General features: G+C 40.6%; 1 protein-coding gene and 1 long non-coding RNA gene across 11 annotated transcripts in view; one reads left to right on the top strand and one right to left on the bottom strand.

The window, feature by feature from the left end:
• Positions 1-4988, top strand: part of DGKZ (diacylglycerol kinase zeta) — a 139946-nt gene extending 134958 nt beyond the window's left edge. For 3 of the 10 annotated variants that reach the window (XM_058161757.1, XM_058161756.1, XM_058161758.1), the window contains one exon: positions 1536-4914. In XM_058161757.1, coding sequence (XP_058017740.1) covers positions 1536-1652 — 117 coding nt within the window. In that variant the 3' untranslated portion in view covers positions 1653-4914. Of the gene's footprint in view, positions 1-1535 lie in introns of all 10 variants that reach the window. The other 7 variants (XM_058161751.1, XM_058161749.1, XM_058161754.1 and 4 more) reach the window with 4 other exon arrangements.
• Positions 4989-6157: 1169 nt separating this feature from the next.
• LOC131187461 (uncharacterized) lies at positions 6158-15872 on the bottom strand. The gene is made up of 3 exons (XR_009152560.1): positions 15789-15872; positions 10263-10466; positions 6158-7505 (listed from the first exon to the last, which is right to left on the bottom strand). It is a non-coding gene; the product is annotated as an uncharacterized LOC131187461 (long non-coding RNA).

The raw sequence follows: 15872 nt of genomic DNA on the forward strand, positions 1-15872 counted from the left end.
CTCTCTCTGGCTGCTTGTAAAGGAGGCCCTACATATCTGTATCCCAGTATACTCCACTGAGATACAACTAGCCATTATCTCTGAAAATCATTTTGATTAATTGGATTCCTTCCTTCCTTCCTTCCTTCCTTCCTTCCTTCCTTCCTTCCTTCCTTCCTTCCTTCCTTCCTTCCTTCCTTGCTTGCTTGCTTGCTTGCTTGCTTGCTTTCTACTAGGAGGTGAGGGCCATGGTGGGAGACTTGTTCTCTCCCACTTTCAGTTCAGGCGGGCAGCTAGCCAATTTTCCTTGGCCTTTCTCAGCAGTGTGTTTGTTCAGTACTGGTGAAGTGTGGGGGTTGTGAATGAGAGGGAGGGAGGGTTTGTGCTACGGGGGAAGAAAGGGGAGTCATGGCTGAAAACTGTTAACAGATTTAGTTTTTATGGAGTGCAGGAGTTCATTAGCGGACACAGTCCAGATGGCTGCAGTCCGTTCGTGAAATATGAGCTTCCTTGGGGATTCTGGAGAACTAGTAAGGCTGTGAGGATGATATTTCAGGGCCCTCCCCAGGCATATACCTCACCCAGCCAGCACCCCCACACTCCTCCTTACTTTCTCAGAATGAGTAGACAAGCTATAAAGTTAAGAAACACAAGCTTATGTCAAAATTTCTCACTTTCCTTGTTTACACTCTTGCAGTGTGAGGATATGGAAACACAGGCTCCCCCTCCTAATATCCAGTAAGGGGAACAGAGTGAGTATAGAAACAGGCCCTTGAGGACTTATTTAGCTGTCAGTTGCCAATCTTCCAGAAACCCCAAAGCTTCCCATCCAGGCAGGCTCTTCCAGTGTTATGGCTTTTTCCCACATCTCTTGAGGCACGACTGGAATCTGTGTATCTACAGCCCTACATTTGGGGCTCTTTTCTTTTCAGGACTGCATGTGAATACAGATTACTTAGGATAACTAGTAGGTGCATCTAATATAGATATCCTTATTTATGGGAAATAGTATGCACAGTTCACAGAGTTCAAAGTTGATGTGGAAGGTCACAGAGGCATTATTATTATTTTTCATTGTAGGGGTACATCTGTAATACAAAAAAGGGAGAGAAATATGCCTTTTTTGCATTCATTTGTCTCATGCCCCAGTGTACAAATATAGTGTGTGTGTGTGTGTGTGTGTGTGTGCATGCACTTATCTACTTATTTGTTTATGAGACAAAGCAAGACCTAGCAGCAGCCAAATGATCTGATGTTTCTGTCTGTGGGAGTTACATGGAGCCCGAAGTTAAAACGTAATGCCTATAGCTATGTAAATACTATTTACAAATCTATGGTTTTTTAAGAATACATTTTCCACATTCGTACCCAAATTCGTTTGTTTTAAAATCCTAGATGAGACTGTTAACCCCTCAAATTGCCAACCATTAGGTGGGCCAAACATCTAATGGATCACAACAGAGTTGAAGAGTTCAAAAATGAAGAGGAGAGTGAAATTCTGTGGTTTCAAAGAGTTTTGTGCTCCAGTCTCCCCTTTTGTTTTTATCTTCTCACAGGGAGACACACCCAAGCACAGAGCTGAGAAGGCAAATGATCCCGACCTGGCTGCCTACCTCGAAAATCGACAGCACTATCAGATGATCCAGCGGGAGGATCAGGAAACAGCCGTGTAGCGCTCAGCATGCCTTCATCGTTTCCCGGGGGTGGGGGCAAAGAAGCCGAGTAGCGCGGGAACCTGGCTAGCCTTTTCTTGAATGTCCATCACACAGAGGATCCAGAGTTTTCTGTTTAGGTTTGGCCACGGTGCTGTTATTTATTTATGTAGTGGGTATTGAACAATGCTGACTGCCACATCCCTCACCGCCATCACATTCCATGGATGGATACCTCTGCCTGATATTTCATTCCTATCTGCTTCCAAGTTTTCTTGACCCTCGTCGCTGCTGCTCTCAAAGCAGGAAAAATACTCCCTTCTAGCTATTGGTGGAGCTCCATTTCAGATATCTGCTCCATTCCCAGGCCACCGTTGTGCAACCTTATGTTATCTCCCTAAAGGCAGCATCTGCAACCCTTTTTAGATCCTCTGAAGCTTCATCCCACCGATTCTGCTGATTTCCCAGCAATAGGTATTGTCTTTCTCAATAGTTTCAACGGAAGCAATGCCCGTCGTCTCGGTATATTCTATACTGGAAGTTTGCTAGCACAATTTTTGAGAAGGCATACAGAAGAGACTCGTGTTTATTTGCTATAGCCCTTTCTTGTTATTCAGGCACTGTAGTATTCAATTACTTGTGTAAACTCTGGGTGACAGTCACATTGACAAGCAATCCAAGTAGCCAAAGCAAGCTATGGACTTGGTTTGCATCCTCTCAGCACAATATATCCCTCTTCCTCCCTTTCTTTTATTCTCTTTACTATGTTGACCCTGTACTGCAAGCCCACATGCTGTAAAGGATGTTTATATATCTTGCAAAAACAGGGAACACCAGGTCAAATCCCACTCTTTCCCATTTAAGCTGCTGCAAGCTGAGTTTTGAGACTGCCGCACTAAATGTTTTGAGCAAAGTGCCTCCTCTCCAGGTTTCTTTCCCCCCATCTTTTCTCTCTCTTTCTGTTCTCATATATTACCTTTCTCTGCTTTTTACATTCACCGGTTTAGGAAACAGTAGCCAGTTGTAAACATATTCGAAATATGTTTGGAAAGCTTGGAGTTTGCTGAAAAGGGGAGAGAAATCTCATCCGAAAAGGCCATTGGCACTTGCCATACCTCAGGACAGAGCATTATCAGTACGGAAATTACCTTTTCATTTTAAGGAGATAGGAGTAACTATAAAATGCATCACTATAAAGCGAACTATTCCTATCAACTAGTGTTAATGGCACATTTTTATCCAGGGACTTGTACTGATGGTAGTAGTAATGAATGGAAAGGTTCCTGTACAGCCATCTGATTTCTTGCCTAAAATAGAATGGTCCCTCCAGTTGGTTCCTAGATTCATACATAGGCACAGGATACCCCACATCAATTTATAATATTTTGGTGCACAAACTTAACAATATGCAAGTCCTATGGGCACAATTGGAGGCAGATCCTAATTATCATCCTGAGATATTTTGTTTACCCAAGTCTCCCATCCTAACTGTCCCCTTTTTGGGGGGAAGGGTTGTTTCTAAAGCAAAGCAACCCAAAACTTCCCAACCCTTAATGTTCAGAGAATGTGAAATATAGTCAACCTGCGTGTAGATTGAATTGATAACCCAACTGATTCGCTAAAACAGGGACTATGTGAAATCCAGCTGTCATGCAGTTGAGTTTACAAGCATATAAACATGCTGTTCTACCTGAACAGTTCAGATTAAATAATTTGAATGCTCTACCTGGTCAAGAAGGGTGGACTGAAACCAGACCAAAGTTTTTTTAAAAAGAATTTACATCTCCAGTGTGGGCAAGAATTCTTCTGAATCTGATTGAGACTATAGGTTCTGTTCTGAAACTGTTGAAAAATAGGTGGCTTTCTAAGGACACTGGATCACAAATGTAATGACCCACAGAAGAAATTTTTGTGCACAAAATATATTTAAATTGGGGCATCTTAAAAGAACAGGAGAAGCAAGCTGCTGGTGAAATCAGCAGTAATTTACCAGGGATTATCTTCCATAGATGGAAGAGTTTCAATTTAGAAAGAACAGGCTTTAAAGTCACGATTCTCCGAATTTTAGGAGGCCCAACAAGATTAGAGTCAAGAATTTCTTACATGTCACTCAGATATGTAAGAATATCCAGATCTGACTAGAAGCTTGTCCTCCTTCAAGGCTGAGCTTGCCTGCCTTCTGTATTTTAATGCTTTTAAGATTGGGATGTTAAATATCTCTGATAGCATCCGAGACCTGAAAAGATAGCCAGGTGTCCATTTGGGAGCTGGCTTTTTCCAGCTGGTTGTGTCCTTGTCCTTTAAACATGGCACTAAGCAAAGGATAATACTCCAAAGCAGCCTGCACTCTGAGCAAAGGTCCCAGGCAAGATGTGAATTGTTCTAAATCAGAAACACTTGTCATCTCTTTGACATCACCCCTCCTTTCCTCTCCAGAGATGTGGTAAAACAGCCAAAACATTTGGGCACCTGAGGGTGGTGCTGACTCACAGCTGTACCATATCAAGCCTAACTGGTTGGATCAGCTAGATCAGGGGTCTCCAAACTTGGTCCCTTTAAGACTTGTGGACTTCAACTCCCAGAGTCCCAAAGCTTTGCTTTGCTGGCTGAGGAACTCTGGGAGTTGAAGTCCACAAGTCTTAAAGGGACCAAGGTTGGAAACCCCTGAGCTAGGTCTTTGGCCTTGTACAGCCCACTGCTGTGCCTATAATGGCGACTTCCCATCCTGCATGACATGGCTATATTGTATGTAGGTCAACTGAAGAGAATGCCTCATTGCTTTGCTCTAAACTAGGAGAGAGTCATGCTCTGGATTTTTAAAATTGTAAACATTCCTCTATATATACAAGCTGGCTCCCTAAATGTGTTTTATAGCCCCATAGGTCTGCTATCTTCTCTTCCTCCCTTTTATATGTCTTCTTAAACTTTGTACAGGTAGTTCAAAAGCACACTGTTTCCTCATCTCTAAATGTTTGTTTGTGCATGTGTGTGTGTGTCCTAAGCTGAGTTGCTGTGCAATTCAAACCTTGGCTTGTTCTACTCCAAGGGGGAAGGAGTGTGTTTGAGAGTGTTTTTCCCCCTGTGCAATACCTGATTCCCATTTCCTAGATTTGGACTAGTAGGACACTTTTGGTTTGATTGTTTTGGTTTGGTTTGTTTGATTTTTTTTAAATGTAACTACATTGGAAGCTTGTGCTTCCGACTTTCTCTTTGACAGTTTAAATGTTTTGTTGAGTTTTGCCATTAAAATAGAAGGATGAACATTTTACTTCCCCTCTCTTATTTTTTTTTTTCAAAGCACATCCCTTTCTCATACATGGTGTTTATAATAAAAAAATATATCCTTTATTCCCTTAAAAGGAATAGCTAACCCCATTTTGCAATTCTTATGTATTGGAAATTACTTTTAAGCATAGATGAAAACCACAGAAGGAACTTAGCTGCCCTCTACTCAGTTTTTGCCTTCACAAAAGATGGATGAAATGGGCTCTTAGCAGGTATTTTACCTTTTTTTTGCTAATGTTTCAAATAGTATAAAAAGAAAACAAAACGTGACATGACAATGACTTTTTTTTTTTGCTTCCATTCTAGCACCAGTGCTGAATTACAGGTGCTGGTAGCTAGCTGTTCCAACAAATAATCCAACATTAAAATGTATGCGTGCTTGGTTATTTAACATACTGAATAGTAGAACCTCAAGAAGACTTCCTGAAGGAAAAAGAGTCATCTTCAGGTGTTTCAGGAAATGCAATTGTGCTGGTGTATTGTGACATGGAGTTTGTACTAACTCAACAGAGGCAGGGGTGTTTCATGACCTTCAGGTAGACCTGGGGTTCTGAAGAACAGTCATATAAACCCTGAACTGGATTTCAAGAACTGGGAATGGATAACCTTTTCAGTTGAAGTAACTCCCCTCCGTCATAAAGGGAGATTTTATAACACCATTTATTTAACCAGACTCAGAAATACAGGTTTACAACCTACAGTATGCTCATTTTCTGCCCTAAAAACTTCATTCATATACATAGAGTCATGTATAATTATTCAAATTATTCAAATCAAATGTTCAGTTTTTCTTATAACTGTGGTATATACACACATCTCTCTATCTCTCATCTGACCCAGCAGTCTGTTTGGATTCCTTCTTAAATAGTGCAAAAATACTGTTACTGTTAGGGAAAGCCTGAAAGCATTCCCTTCTAAGTTTTGCCATCCTCACAGATAGGTGTTGGCATATGGTCAGGGTCAGACAGACACAGCCCCACCCCTTTTTTAAATTAGTGAAATACATTATTTTTCTTATTATTTTGTTCTTTAAAGGTTACAGGGGTTGGTTTGAGTAATGTGGTGGTATATTCAGCAGGAAAACTGGAATTTCTTAGCCTCTTTTCCAATTTTGTGGACAATTAATAAAAGATGGTATGAAATGAACAAAATTAATTGTGCTGTGCCTCAAATTACCCCGCCAATTACTTTTTTGCCACCTGATTTGGGGTGCTAGAATGGCTTGTGAAATGTCCTCCCTTTGTTAGATGTTATCTAAAAAAAAGAAGGAACAAATGTTTTAAAACATTTAAAATGTTTTCCCTTCAGCAGAGAAAAAGTTCCACAAAGATTTGTTTTTCTACGATCAAGAATGCATTTTTAAAATATCTTTAAAAGCTTCAATCTTGTTGACATCTTGGAATATTTCTGCTTGCGTCCAATACTTTCATCCTATACATACAAATCCTAAACATTTTTTTTCTTGAATAAATCATGTGTGGTTCAGTAGGACTTATTTCTGTATAAATTTACTTCAGAGTACAACTGCAATTCAACACTCGAAACTAAGGGAGAGGGACAGTCTCTTTTTAACTGAGGTGATTAGTTCTGTGCCTAGAAACTCCCTGAGGGCTATAACATCAATTTTATTCTGGCAGGGTTGCAGGCCTCAAAAAGAGCCTTGCATTCATAAACCAGACTTTCCTTTTCATTCATCACAGACTTAATACTTGTTCATAATATCTCCTGGAATTTTTAATCGGCAATGTTTCATTTGGAAACCCTAAAGCAACCCTTTTGGGCATTTGCACTACAGTGTCCATAAACCGCCTGTTCCAATCTACTAAAGACTTGGTGGCTTCAGAGTTGAGGTCTGCTTTTAATCTACAGTATTACATTTTCACTTGCTGACTCATAATAGGGAGGGGAGTGATACATCTTTTCCTCTTGATTTTTCTCTTTGTAGGCAGATAAATACCCTGAAATCCATATGCAAATGAATATTCTGAGGAAAAATTCCTGATGTTAATTTGAGGTGTCCCTTTAAAGCAGAGTGCTAGACATGGCTATCAAAAGGCTTGCTATTCCATAGCTGCACATTCCATCTTAAAAGTTTGATCAAATACAGATGCTGTGGCTTTAAAGATCTGCCACCCTGGTCCCTCCCCCTTTCTCCTTCTCCAGTCTTGCACTCAGTTTAGCATTATGGGGGGTGGGGAAAGATTCTGATGTGCTAGAAAGTTTGCACACGCTACTGACATGCTTAATCGACATTTTAGAATGTGCCACTGTATCAATACACATTGATCAATCTGGGGAAGCTGAAAGACAACATATTTTTCACTGATATTTTGTTCAATCTTTACCATTTAATGTTACGATGTGTGTAATACTGTAGGTGTCAGGGACCAATCATATTTGAAAAAATAATATTGGCTCCTAAAGAACAGATGGAAGTTGGTGCTCATTTACTAACTAGTAAGAGCTGGCAGAAAAGTCCACGTAACTTGTTCCTTGTACCAGAGGTCGGTTTCAGCAGGTTCTGACCAGTTCTGGAGAACCATTACCATTGCCACAAAGAAGAGGGAGTCGGGCTGTTCTCCAAAGCACCTGAGGGTAGAACAAGAAGCAATGGGTGGAAACTGATCAAGGAAAGAAGCAACTTAGAACTAAGGAGAAATTTCCTGACAGAACAATAAGTGAAACGACTTGCCTGCAGAAGCTGTGAATGCTCCAACACTGGAAATTTTTAAGAAAATGTTGGATAACCATCTGACTGAGATGGTGTGGGGTTTCCTGCCTGGGCAGGGGGTTGGACTAGAAGCCCTCCAAGGTCCCTTCCAACTCTGTTGTTATATTATATTATATTATATTAGTGGAAATACTGAGTAGTTTGGAGGACCAGTAAATACCACCTCTGACTGGCCCCGCCCACATCTCTGCCTCCCGAGTCCCAGCTGATAGGGAGGAAATGGGGATTTTGCAGTAATCTCTTTGGGGAGAGAATGAGGATTTTACAGTATCCTTCCCCTGGATTGGGGAGGGAATGGGGATTTTACAGTATCCTTCCCCTGCCATGCCCATCAAGCCATGTCACACCCACAGAACCAGTAGTAAAAAAATTTGAAACCCACCACTGGGTTTGTGACTAGATTTTTTCTTCCCTAAACCCTGGAAATGCATGTGCTGGGAATTTCTTGGATGTCTTTTACAATCTCAGTACTTCAGGTAATGTCACTGGGTGTCCAAAATAACCAAGGGTTGTGTGGTTACTGTACCTCATCCCCTTCAGTTTCTGAAGCATTCTTGCGCTCCCCAAATCTTACAGTTGTAAAATGTCTCGCTGGTCATGGGGAGAGAAGGATTCTGGGAACCAACAATCTTAACTACCTTTTCCTGTATCCTTTGCTTGCTTTGACAGTGACTGACTCCTAATCGGCTCCATCAAACTTCCAGTGGCTTCTATTGAGTAGAATTATTGTAGTAAAGTGAAGGAAGCCATTATGAAAGAATTTGAAATGCAAGCCTATTTTAAACAGAAATCAAGCTTTGAATTCTTGTGCCTTTTCCTCCCACATAACAGCTAGAAGCCATTTTGGTGGGGATGGAGCAAAAATTAATCGTTTCTGTTTGTTTTCTAGTTAGGATAACAAGCCGATTTGGTATTGGGGTTGTTTGCCTGTGACTGTGAAAACTTGCTTTCCACACTTTCTCCCAGCATTCCTTCCAGTTGGGAAGGGTCTTGTTTCACATTGCCAGAGAACCCCAGCAGTTGGCACTGCGTGCCTAAGTCTACTGAGGATGGAGGGTTTCTGAATGGACTTCAACTCTGCTACATTATGGAGGGGCTCAAAGCCCGTGCCATCACTCAGCTCTACCACCTCTGCAGGTCTCACTGGATTCTTTCTTCATTTCTTAGGTTGCTCTCAAAGTCTCTTAAGCTCCTCTTCCTGCTGATATGCTAATTAACTTATGCACAGGATTCAGGGGACTCGTCCTTCCTGGTTCCCAAAATGAACGCAGTGGGAAATTGTTACTTTGACTAGAATGAATAAACAGGTATACTCCAAGGAGCAGGAAGAAGCCTTATTATCCCTACTATCTAGCCAGAAGAGGTTCCTTTTTGCTCCATCTCTGGTAACCAAGTATACATGGAACTCAGCAGCTCATGATTTATTGCAAGCAACATCATCATAAAGGAATGTAAACCACTGTTTAGCTGCAGGCAAAGAAAAGAAGAGCGCATTGTGTGCTATGAGTGAACTAAATATTGTAACAGTAAGGGGAAAAACCACTTTAACTTAGCGAAGATGTCCAAATTGCCATCAGGTTTTCTATTTCCTCTGTGGTCAATTTACTGGGAGGATGGAATTCTGTTCTCATAGGATGATAGCAAGCATTCTCTAGGGAAAACTGTATCAGTCTTCAAAAATGACATTGCGTCTCTGAGGCTTACCGCAGGGTTTGTGAAATTGTGCCAGGGAGACTTTTGAGGTTTAGGGCAAAACTAAGTGGGGGGGGATGGTGAATAAATTAGTATTGAAGGGAGAGAGATGGAACCACCCAAGCCAAGCTAATCAGCACAGAAGGGCAGCATGCCAGCGGCTTTATTAAGGCTGGAAAAGTTACCGTAAACGAACGGCACAATAGGCTTGGGAGAGAAACAAGAGATCAGAGCTCTCCTTTTTCATATCCAGGATACAGAAACCAAAGCTCACTATAATTATTGCACTGACTGAAGGAATAGCACATCTGTACAGATGTTATTTAAAGTAAGACATATTGTTAGCTTATATCCTATTTTCTTTAAACTTTGCAGGATTTAACTCCAGACTGATTTTTTTTTTAAAGCCCCATCTCCTTGGGTCTATCTACCATTCTAGCAGAGCCAAAAAGTATCCTATTTCAACATTCCTGTCATCAGTCATGAATGTCTCTTCTTTCACACAATGAAGCTATAAAGGTGGTTTTCCCAAGTCTTGAAATACGTTCCAGTTTTTCTTTTTCATAATGGTAAAATTACCTTTTATCATCCTGGATATCTTTAAAGGATATATCTTTCACTTTCCTAGTTTGGGGTCGGGGTGGGGGGGAATGGATGGAACTATCCTTCAGCTTCTAAAGGTGAATAGGCTTACTAAAAGAGCCAATGCAATTATCGGCTGCAGCAGTAGAAATGTAGTTTCGGAGTCAGGAGAATAGTTCCACTCTGTCCTGCATGGTTCAGACTCCACCTGGGTTATGATGTCCAATTCTGGGCACATTTATGAAAAGGTTAATTAGAACAGCTGCAAAGCAGAGGAGCAACAATGTTTGAGGGACAAGAAACAAAAACTTATCAAGAGTAATGCAAGTGGGTATGCTTACCCTCCAGAAAGACAACTGAGGGAAGACAGAGCAGTTTTCAAGTCCTGTGAGATTAAAGAGCTGGTTTAATGCAGGGTCTGGGAATGGTGCTGGGTTGGAAATCAGAAAATTGCAAGTTCTAGTCCTTCCGTCCGTCCTTTAGGCATCAAAGCCAACAGTGACTTTGGGCCAGTCACTCGCTCTCAGCCCAATCCACCACACAGTCTGGTTGTTGTTGGGAAATAGAAGGTGGAACCATTATGTATACTCTCTTGAGTTGTATAAATTAGACAGGATACATTTTAAAAAATAAATCCACACATAAAAAAGCAGACTTCATCTGAATTGCTCAGGACCTTAAAACTGATTGAAACATAAGGAAGGCAAATTCAGGTTGAAAGTTAGTTAAGCAGTTTGGAAACAGAACCAAGTACTATAAAAAGTAAACATATCCACTTCACTGGACATATTCAAATTGAGTTAGCTGTTTGGAGTCCTATACCTAATAGGGAGTTGGACATGATTAGCCTACATGCTCCTTTCCAAATATACAATTGAAAATTTCAAAAGGTAAATTTTCAACATTTGCAGAAGACCTGAAGATGAGGGAAAAAATCATACATAAATCAGAACGTTTACATATTTCATTCAGAAGTAAACAGTCTCAGTGCTAAAACACTCCCTTCTATTGCTAAGGTTCTTTGGTCTAATCTAACAAAACGTTTGCCAATAGAATTGTGCACGGTTCAGATCAATCCTTTTCAAGATATTTTTATCCTGGAGGAACCTTTGTGATCATTTTCAGATCAAGGAAACTTCTGCATAAAATGGGAAAAATATTCACAATGCAATGTAATTATAACCTGTATAATCCACACTTGACAATGTTTATAACAAAACTGCAAGTGCTAGTATTGTATGGTGTGCAAAGATAAAAACACAATGTTTTTTTCATCTCAACATCTTGCAGGATCCAGGGGCTCCACGGGAAACCAGTTAAAACTAGCTTAGCTATACTGTACGGTGATTAGGAATTCCTTCCACCTTCCAACATTAAATTATTCAGCTCACGGTATACTGACTTCAATTAGTGTACCTCAACCTTGTGAACTTTAAATTGTGTAGACTTCAACTTCCAGAATTACCCAGGAGAAACACTAGATTTGATAATTTTGTGCTAAATGTTTAGGATTTTTGATTTTCATTGCAAGAATAATGATCTAAAGGATGTGAAAATGCTCTCTCTCTTTCTCTCTCAACCCCCCCCCCAAAAAAACCACAACCTCATTATCCATTCTCTCATTTTGTCATACAATTGTTTTCCCTTGGTCTTGTGCTGAGCTTGGAAGTTATCCACTCCTACATAATCATACTACTTTGACACTCTAATTGTCAAAGTGTGCTATATAAAAACTTTCTCAGTCATCTAGTATGGCCTATTCTAAAGCTATTTCTTGTTTTGGTGATGCCAATCTTACATGCATAGAGGGAGGAAAAAGAAAAGGAGTCATTCTCAAGTGGGGTATAGTATAATATCAACTTCTCTTGGTAATGTTGTTTATGGCCCGAAGACCCAAAGCTAGGTAATAATTTTCATCAGTGAGTGACCTAAATTCCTGTTGACAAAATTTAGCCTTTTAAATACTTCCCATTTTAAGTCTCTGAAAATAAATAGCTTCTAAATCATGGCTGCTCTTTATAACTGAAACATTATGTTTCTAATCTGAATTAACACAAAATATAGTTGAATGTAGGGACATGGTGGCTCAGTGGCTACGATGCTGAGCTTGTCAATTGAAAGGTCGGCAGTTCATTTGTTCGAATCCCTAGTGCCGCATAACAGGATGAGCTCCGATTACTTGCCCCAGCTTATGCCAACCTAGCAGTTCGAAAGCATGTAAAAAATGCAAGTTGAAAAATAGGGACCACCTTGGGGGGAAGGTAACAGCTTTCCGAGTGTCTTCGGCATTTAGTCATGCCAGCAACATAGCCACCAAGACTTTTTCGGACAGCGCTAGCTCTTCGGCTTTGAAATGGAGATGAGCACCACTCCCTAGAGTCAGGAACGACTAGCACATATGTGCGAGGGGAACCTTTACCTTTACCTTATAGCCAAATGTGATATTTGAATTGCCAGCATTGAACGTTTATCAATTCTCACTTATATTGAATGACAGAGGGGTTTTTTTAAAAAAAAGCAAAGTGATTATTAAAGGATGAGCTGAAGCTTTATATACAACTGGATCAAAGGACTTTTGATGTGTGTATGGACATACCTAGTGAGTATACATGCACAGACACAAACCAGTCACTGAGATGAAGAGATGGGAAAATTAGCACCAAGTGAATTAAAAACAGATATGGCTTGACAAAACATTTCCGGTGTGAAGCATCTCACATACTTCTTAATTGTTTTAGCCTTTTCTGCACAACCTTCCAGAGTAGATGGTTTCATTTCTCACCATTAAGTCATTTCTGTGGTATGGCATGATTCCCACACTCTCCTGGAAGCTCAGTAGGGGAATGAGATCCATTATTCCCTCAGGGCCAGAGAAAAACAAATGGATCATTCCCCCAAATCTTACTCAGGTCAGTGAAATAAAAAAGATGGAAAGAAGCAATCAGATCAAATGTAAATAATAATAATAATAATCACAAAGCATCAATCTTCCTGAATTCCACTTAATTTTTTGATGAAAAGAAACAAAAGGTGTTTGTAGAGTGGGTAGATTATCTGTATAGGATTGGGAAAATAGAAATTCAGATCACTAAATATAACTATTAAGTTATTTTTAGACAATTTCTATCCACTTAATGTATACAGAATATGTCACACCCTGTAGAGAGAAATTCTCTGAGGGAGGGCTCCGGTACGATCCAAAAGTTTGAAAGACTAAACCTCTGAGACTAAACACTTGCTGGAAGTGTTTTTGCTTTAGCAGAGTAACATCTGCAAAACACCCATCTGCAAAAACAAATCAGTTAAAAAAAAACATTCATCCCAGCAGGCCAAATAACACCTGGAAAGGAATGGTCTTTGCAACTCTCTAAAGCAGGGGTGTCAAACTCGCAGCCCACAGGCCAGATGCATCACACACTGGCCACACCCACTTCCGGTTTAGTGAAGGGGGAAAAGTTGTGATACATCATGTGACAACGCCCCTGATCTATTGGGACTAAAAACAAAGGCCTTGCCTACGATGGCACCTTCCCAATGGAATGTCATTCCCCTGGAGATAAGACTGGCACCCACCTTGATACTTTCCTGGAACACCCTAAAACCCCATATTGAACCGGAACCAATCAAATTACTGGTTGGTTTGTGCTTGTTGCTGGGGGGGGGCGCGGAGGAGAGATTAGGGGTTTTATACTGTGCCTTTTTAATATTGAAAGCCACCCAGAGTCACTATGAGATGGGCAGCTATATAAATGTAATAAATATACAAAAAGGAGCAATACTATGAAGCACAATGTAGTACATTAAAAGTTCACTGTACAGATAGTCCTCACTTAACATCCACAATTGGGAACAGCAATGCCAATGTTAGGCGAGGTACTGAAGTGACAAATCGTGTAACCATGTGAAACTTACATCAGGCCCACTGCAATTGTTAAGTGAATCACCCAGTCATTAAGTGGGACAGCCCCATAACCAGACTCTAATTTTACTAGCAGTTTCTCCATTAACTTGTTGGAAGCCAGTTGTGAAGCTTGCAAATGGTGATCATAGGACTGTGGGGATGCTACAATGATTGTAAATCACATTAGCTGTGAAGCACCCAAATATTGATTGCATGATCACAGGGATACTGTGATGGTCACACGTTCAAGTTCAAGTCACAAAGTTACTTTTTTAGAACTTTGAACTGTCGCTGAACAGGGAAGTCATTAATTGAGGATCCCTTATACAAGGCATCAGATCCCAAGGCTATGTTTTCAATTTTTTCCAGCAGGGTAGTATAACAATTTTACCTGTTTCAGATAAAATCTGAGACAAATGACCTTTCAATGGGAAGACATTCCAATGGGCTGGTCCTATAGGAGAAAAATAACGCTTTCCAACTTTGACTCTTCCAACCTATCAAAACCAGAGGAAAATCAGTTGCTTCTCTCAGCTTGACTGAAATGGTTGGGCCAACTCTAGGGGGGAAATGTAGTTCTGCAGGAAAGCCATAAAGAGAAGATAGTTTAACTATTTAAACTGAATAAGTGATGCACACAAAGCATGTAGATGCAGAAATGTAAATTGTTGTACAGTTTTATAATCTCAAGAATAATCCACATATGAACAGTATAATGGAGGAATGTAGGGTTAGGGTTAGGGTTAGGGTTAGGGTCAAGCTCAAGGTTTTGTTTACAAAACCACAGAAGTAATAAGATCACTTGAATTACAATTCAATTCAATTCAATTACAAATCAACCAATGGAACAGCTTGCCTTCAGAAGTTATTCATCACTGGAAGCTTTCAAGAAGAGACTGGACAGCCATCTGTCAGAAATGGTATAGGGTCTAACCCTAACCCTAACCCTTCCACCTCTGTCATTGTATGTTACTCTATGCAAGAATTCTCATACATTTGGAGATTTGCCATGAACTGCCAGAATAAGATGCAAATTCCTTCCTAAAACTGAGGGCTAGTAAATCAGATGTGAAGATGCTTGTTGGCAACTTTTCTACTATTTGTAACTATGCTCCTCTAAGTTGCTTTGTTAGGATTACCAGATCTGGACTGCAAAAAATCCAGGTATTTCTTAAAGATATCAAAAATTCTTAGCTGCCAAAGAGCAGTCTCCCACATTTGACTTCTACTTTTTATTTACTTTTTTCCACACTTATGCTTATATATACTGTGTGACTAAATAAATAAATAAATAATAAATAAATAAAAAACTTTTCTGCGAGGGAAAACCTGGGAAGAGGCATTTTAAATCAAACATATATTAACGTTTTGTGCAGAAAGAACGTTTGGTACAGTATCACTAAAGCAAATTAATTAACAATCGCAGTTCCGGAACCTTACGGAACAATCAACTTCTCTTTTTTAATTTAAAAGAAAGTTGTACAAAACTTTTCTGCAGGTCATTTCAAAAAAAAAAAGAAAAAAGCCAGGGAAAACATTTCTCGGTGCGATGTTCGCAGCAGCTTCCCACATTCTTCATACGGTAAAGAAGACAAAAGCGTTCAAAAGATACCGAACAGCTAAAACGATACATACATCGCACTTCGTGAGAGAGAAAAAATCAAACTTTTGGGGTCTGCCGGAAGAAATCCCGAGTGGGGGGGGAGGAATTTCCAGACTCTCAGGAATTGTCAGGATGCGTTACCACACGAGGAAAAGAAAGAGAAGGCATGGCGCGAATTGAGGTCGGGTCACAGCTTGGGATGGGGGGTAGGGGGGGCTCTTCAGCGACCGGACCCAGCTTCGCCTCGCCCTCTGGCCGCTTCGCCCCTTTTGTCCCTGGAGCGTCTCCGCGAGGGAGGCGGAGCCTCGGCAGTAACTTTGGGCTCTCCGCCCCCCCACCCCACCCCACCCCACCCCAAAGCACCTTTTGTTGTCAGCTGGGCGTGACGTCAGAGGCCGCCGCCGCGCCAGGCAAGGTTGGTGTCCACATGTGACCAGCTGAAACTAG

Source organism: Ahaetulla prasina, chromosome 1 (assembly GCF_028640845.1).
Source record: "Ahaetulla prasina isolate Xishuangbanna chromosome 1, ASM2864084v1, whole genome shotgun sequence".
Taxonomy (NCBI): Eukaryota; Metazoa; Chordata; class Lepidosauria; order Squamata; family Colubridae; genus Ahaetulla; species Ahaetulla prasina.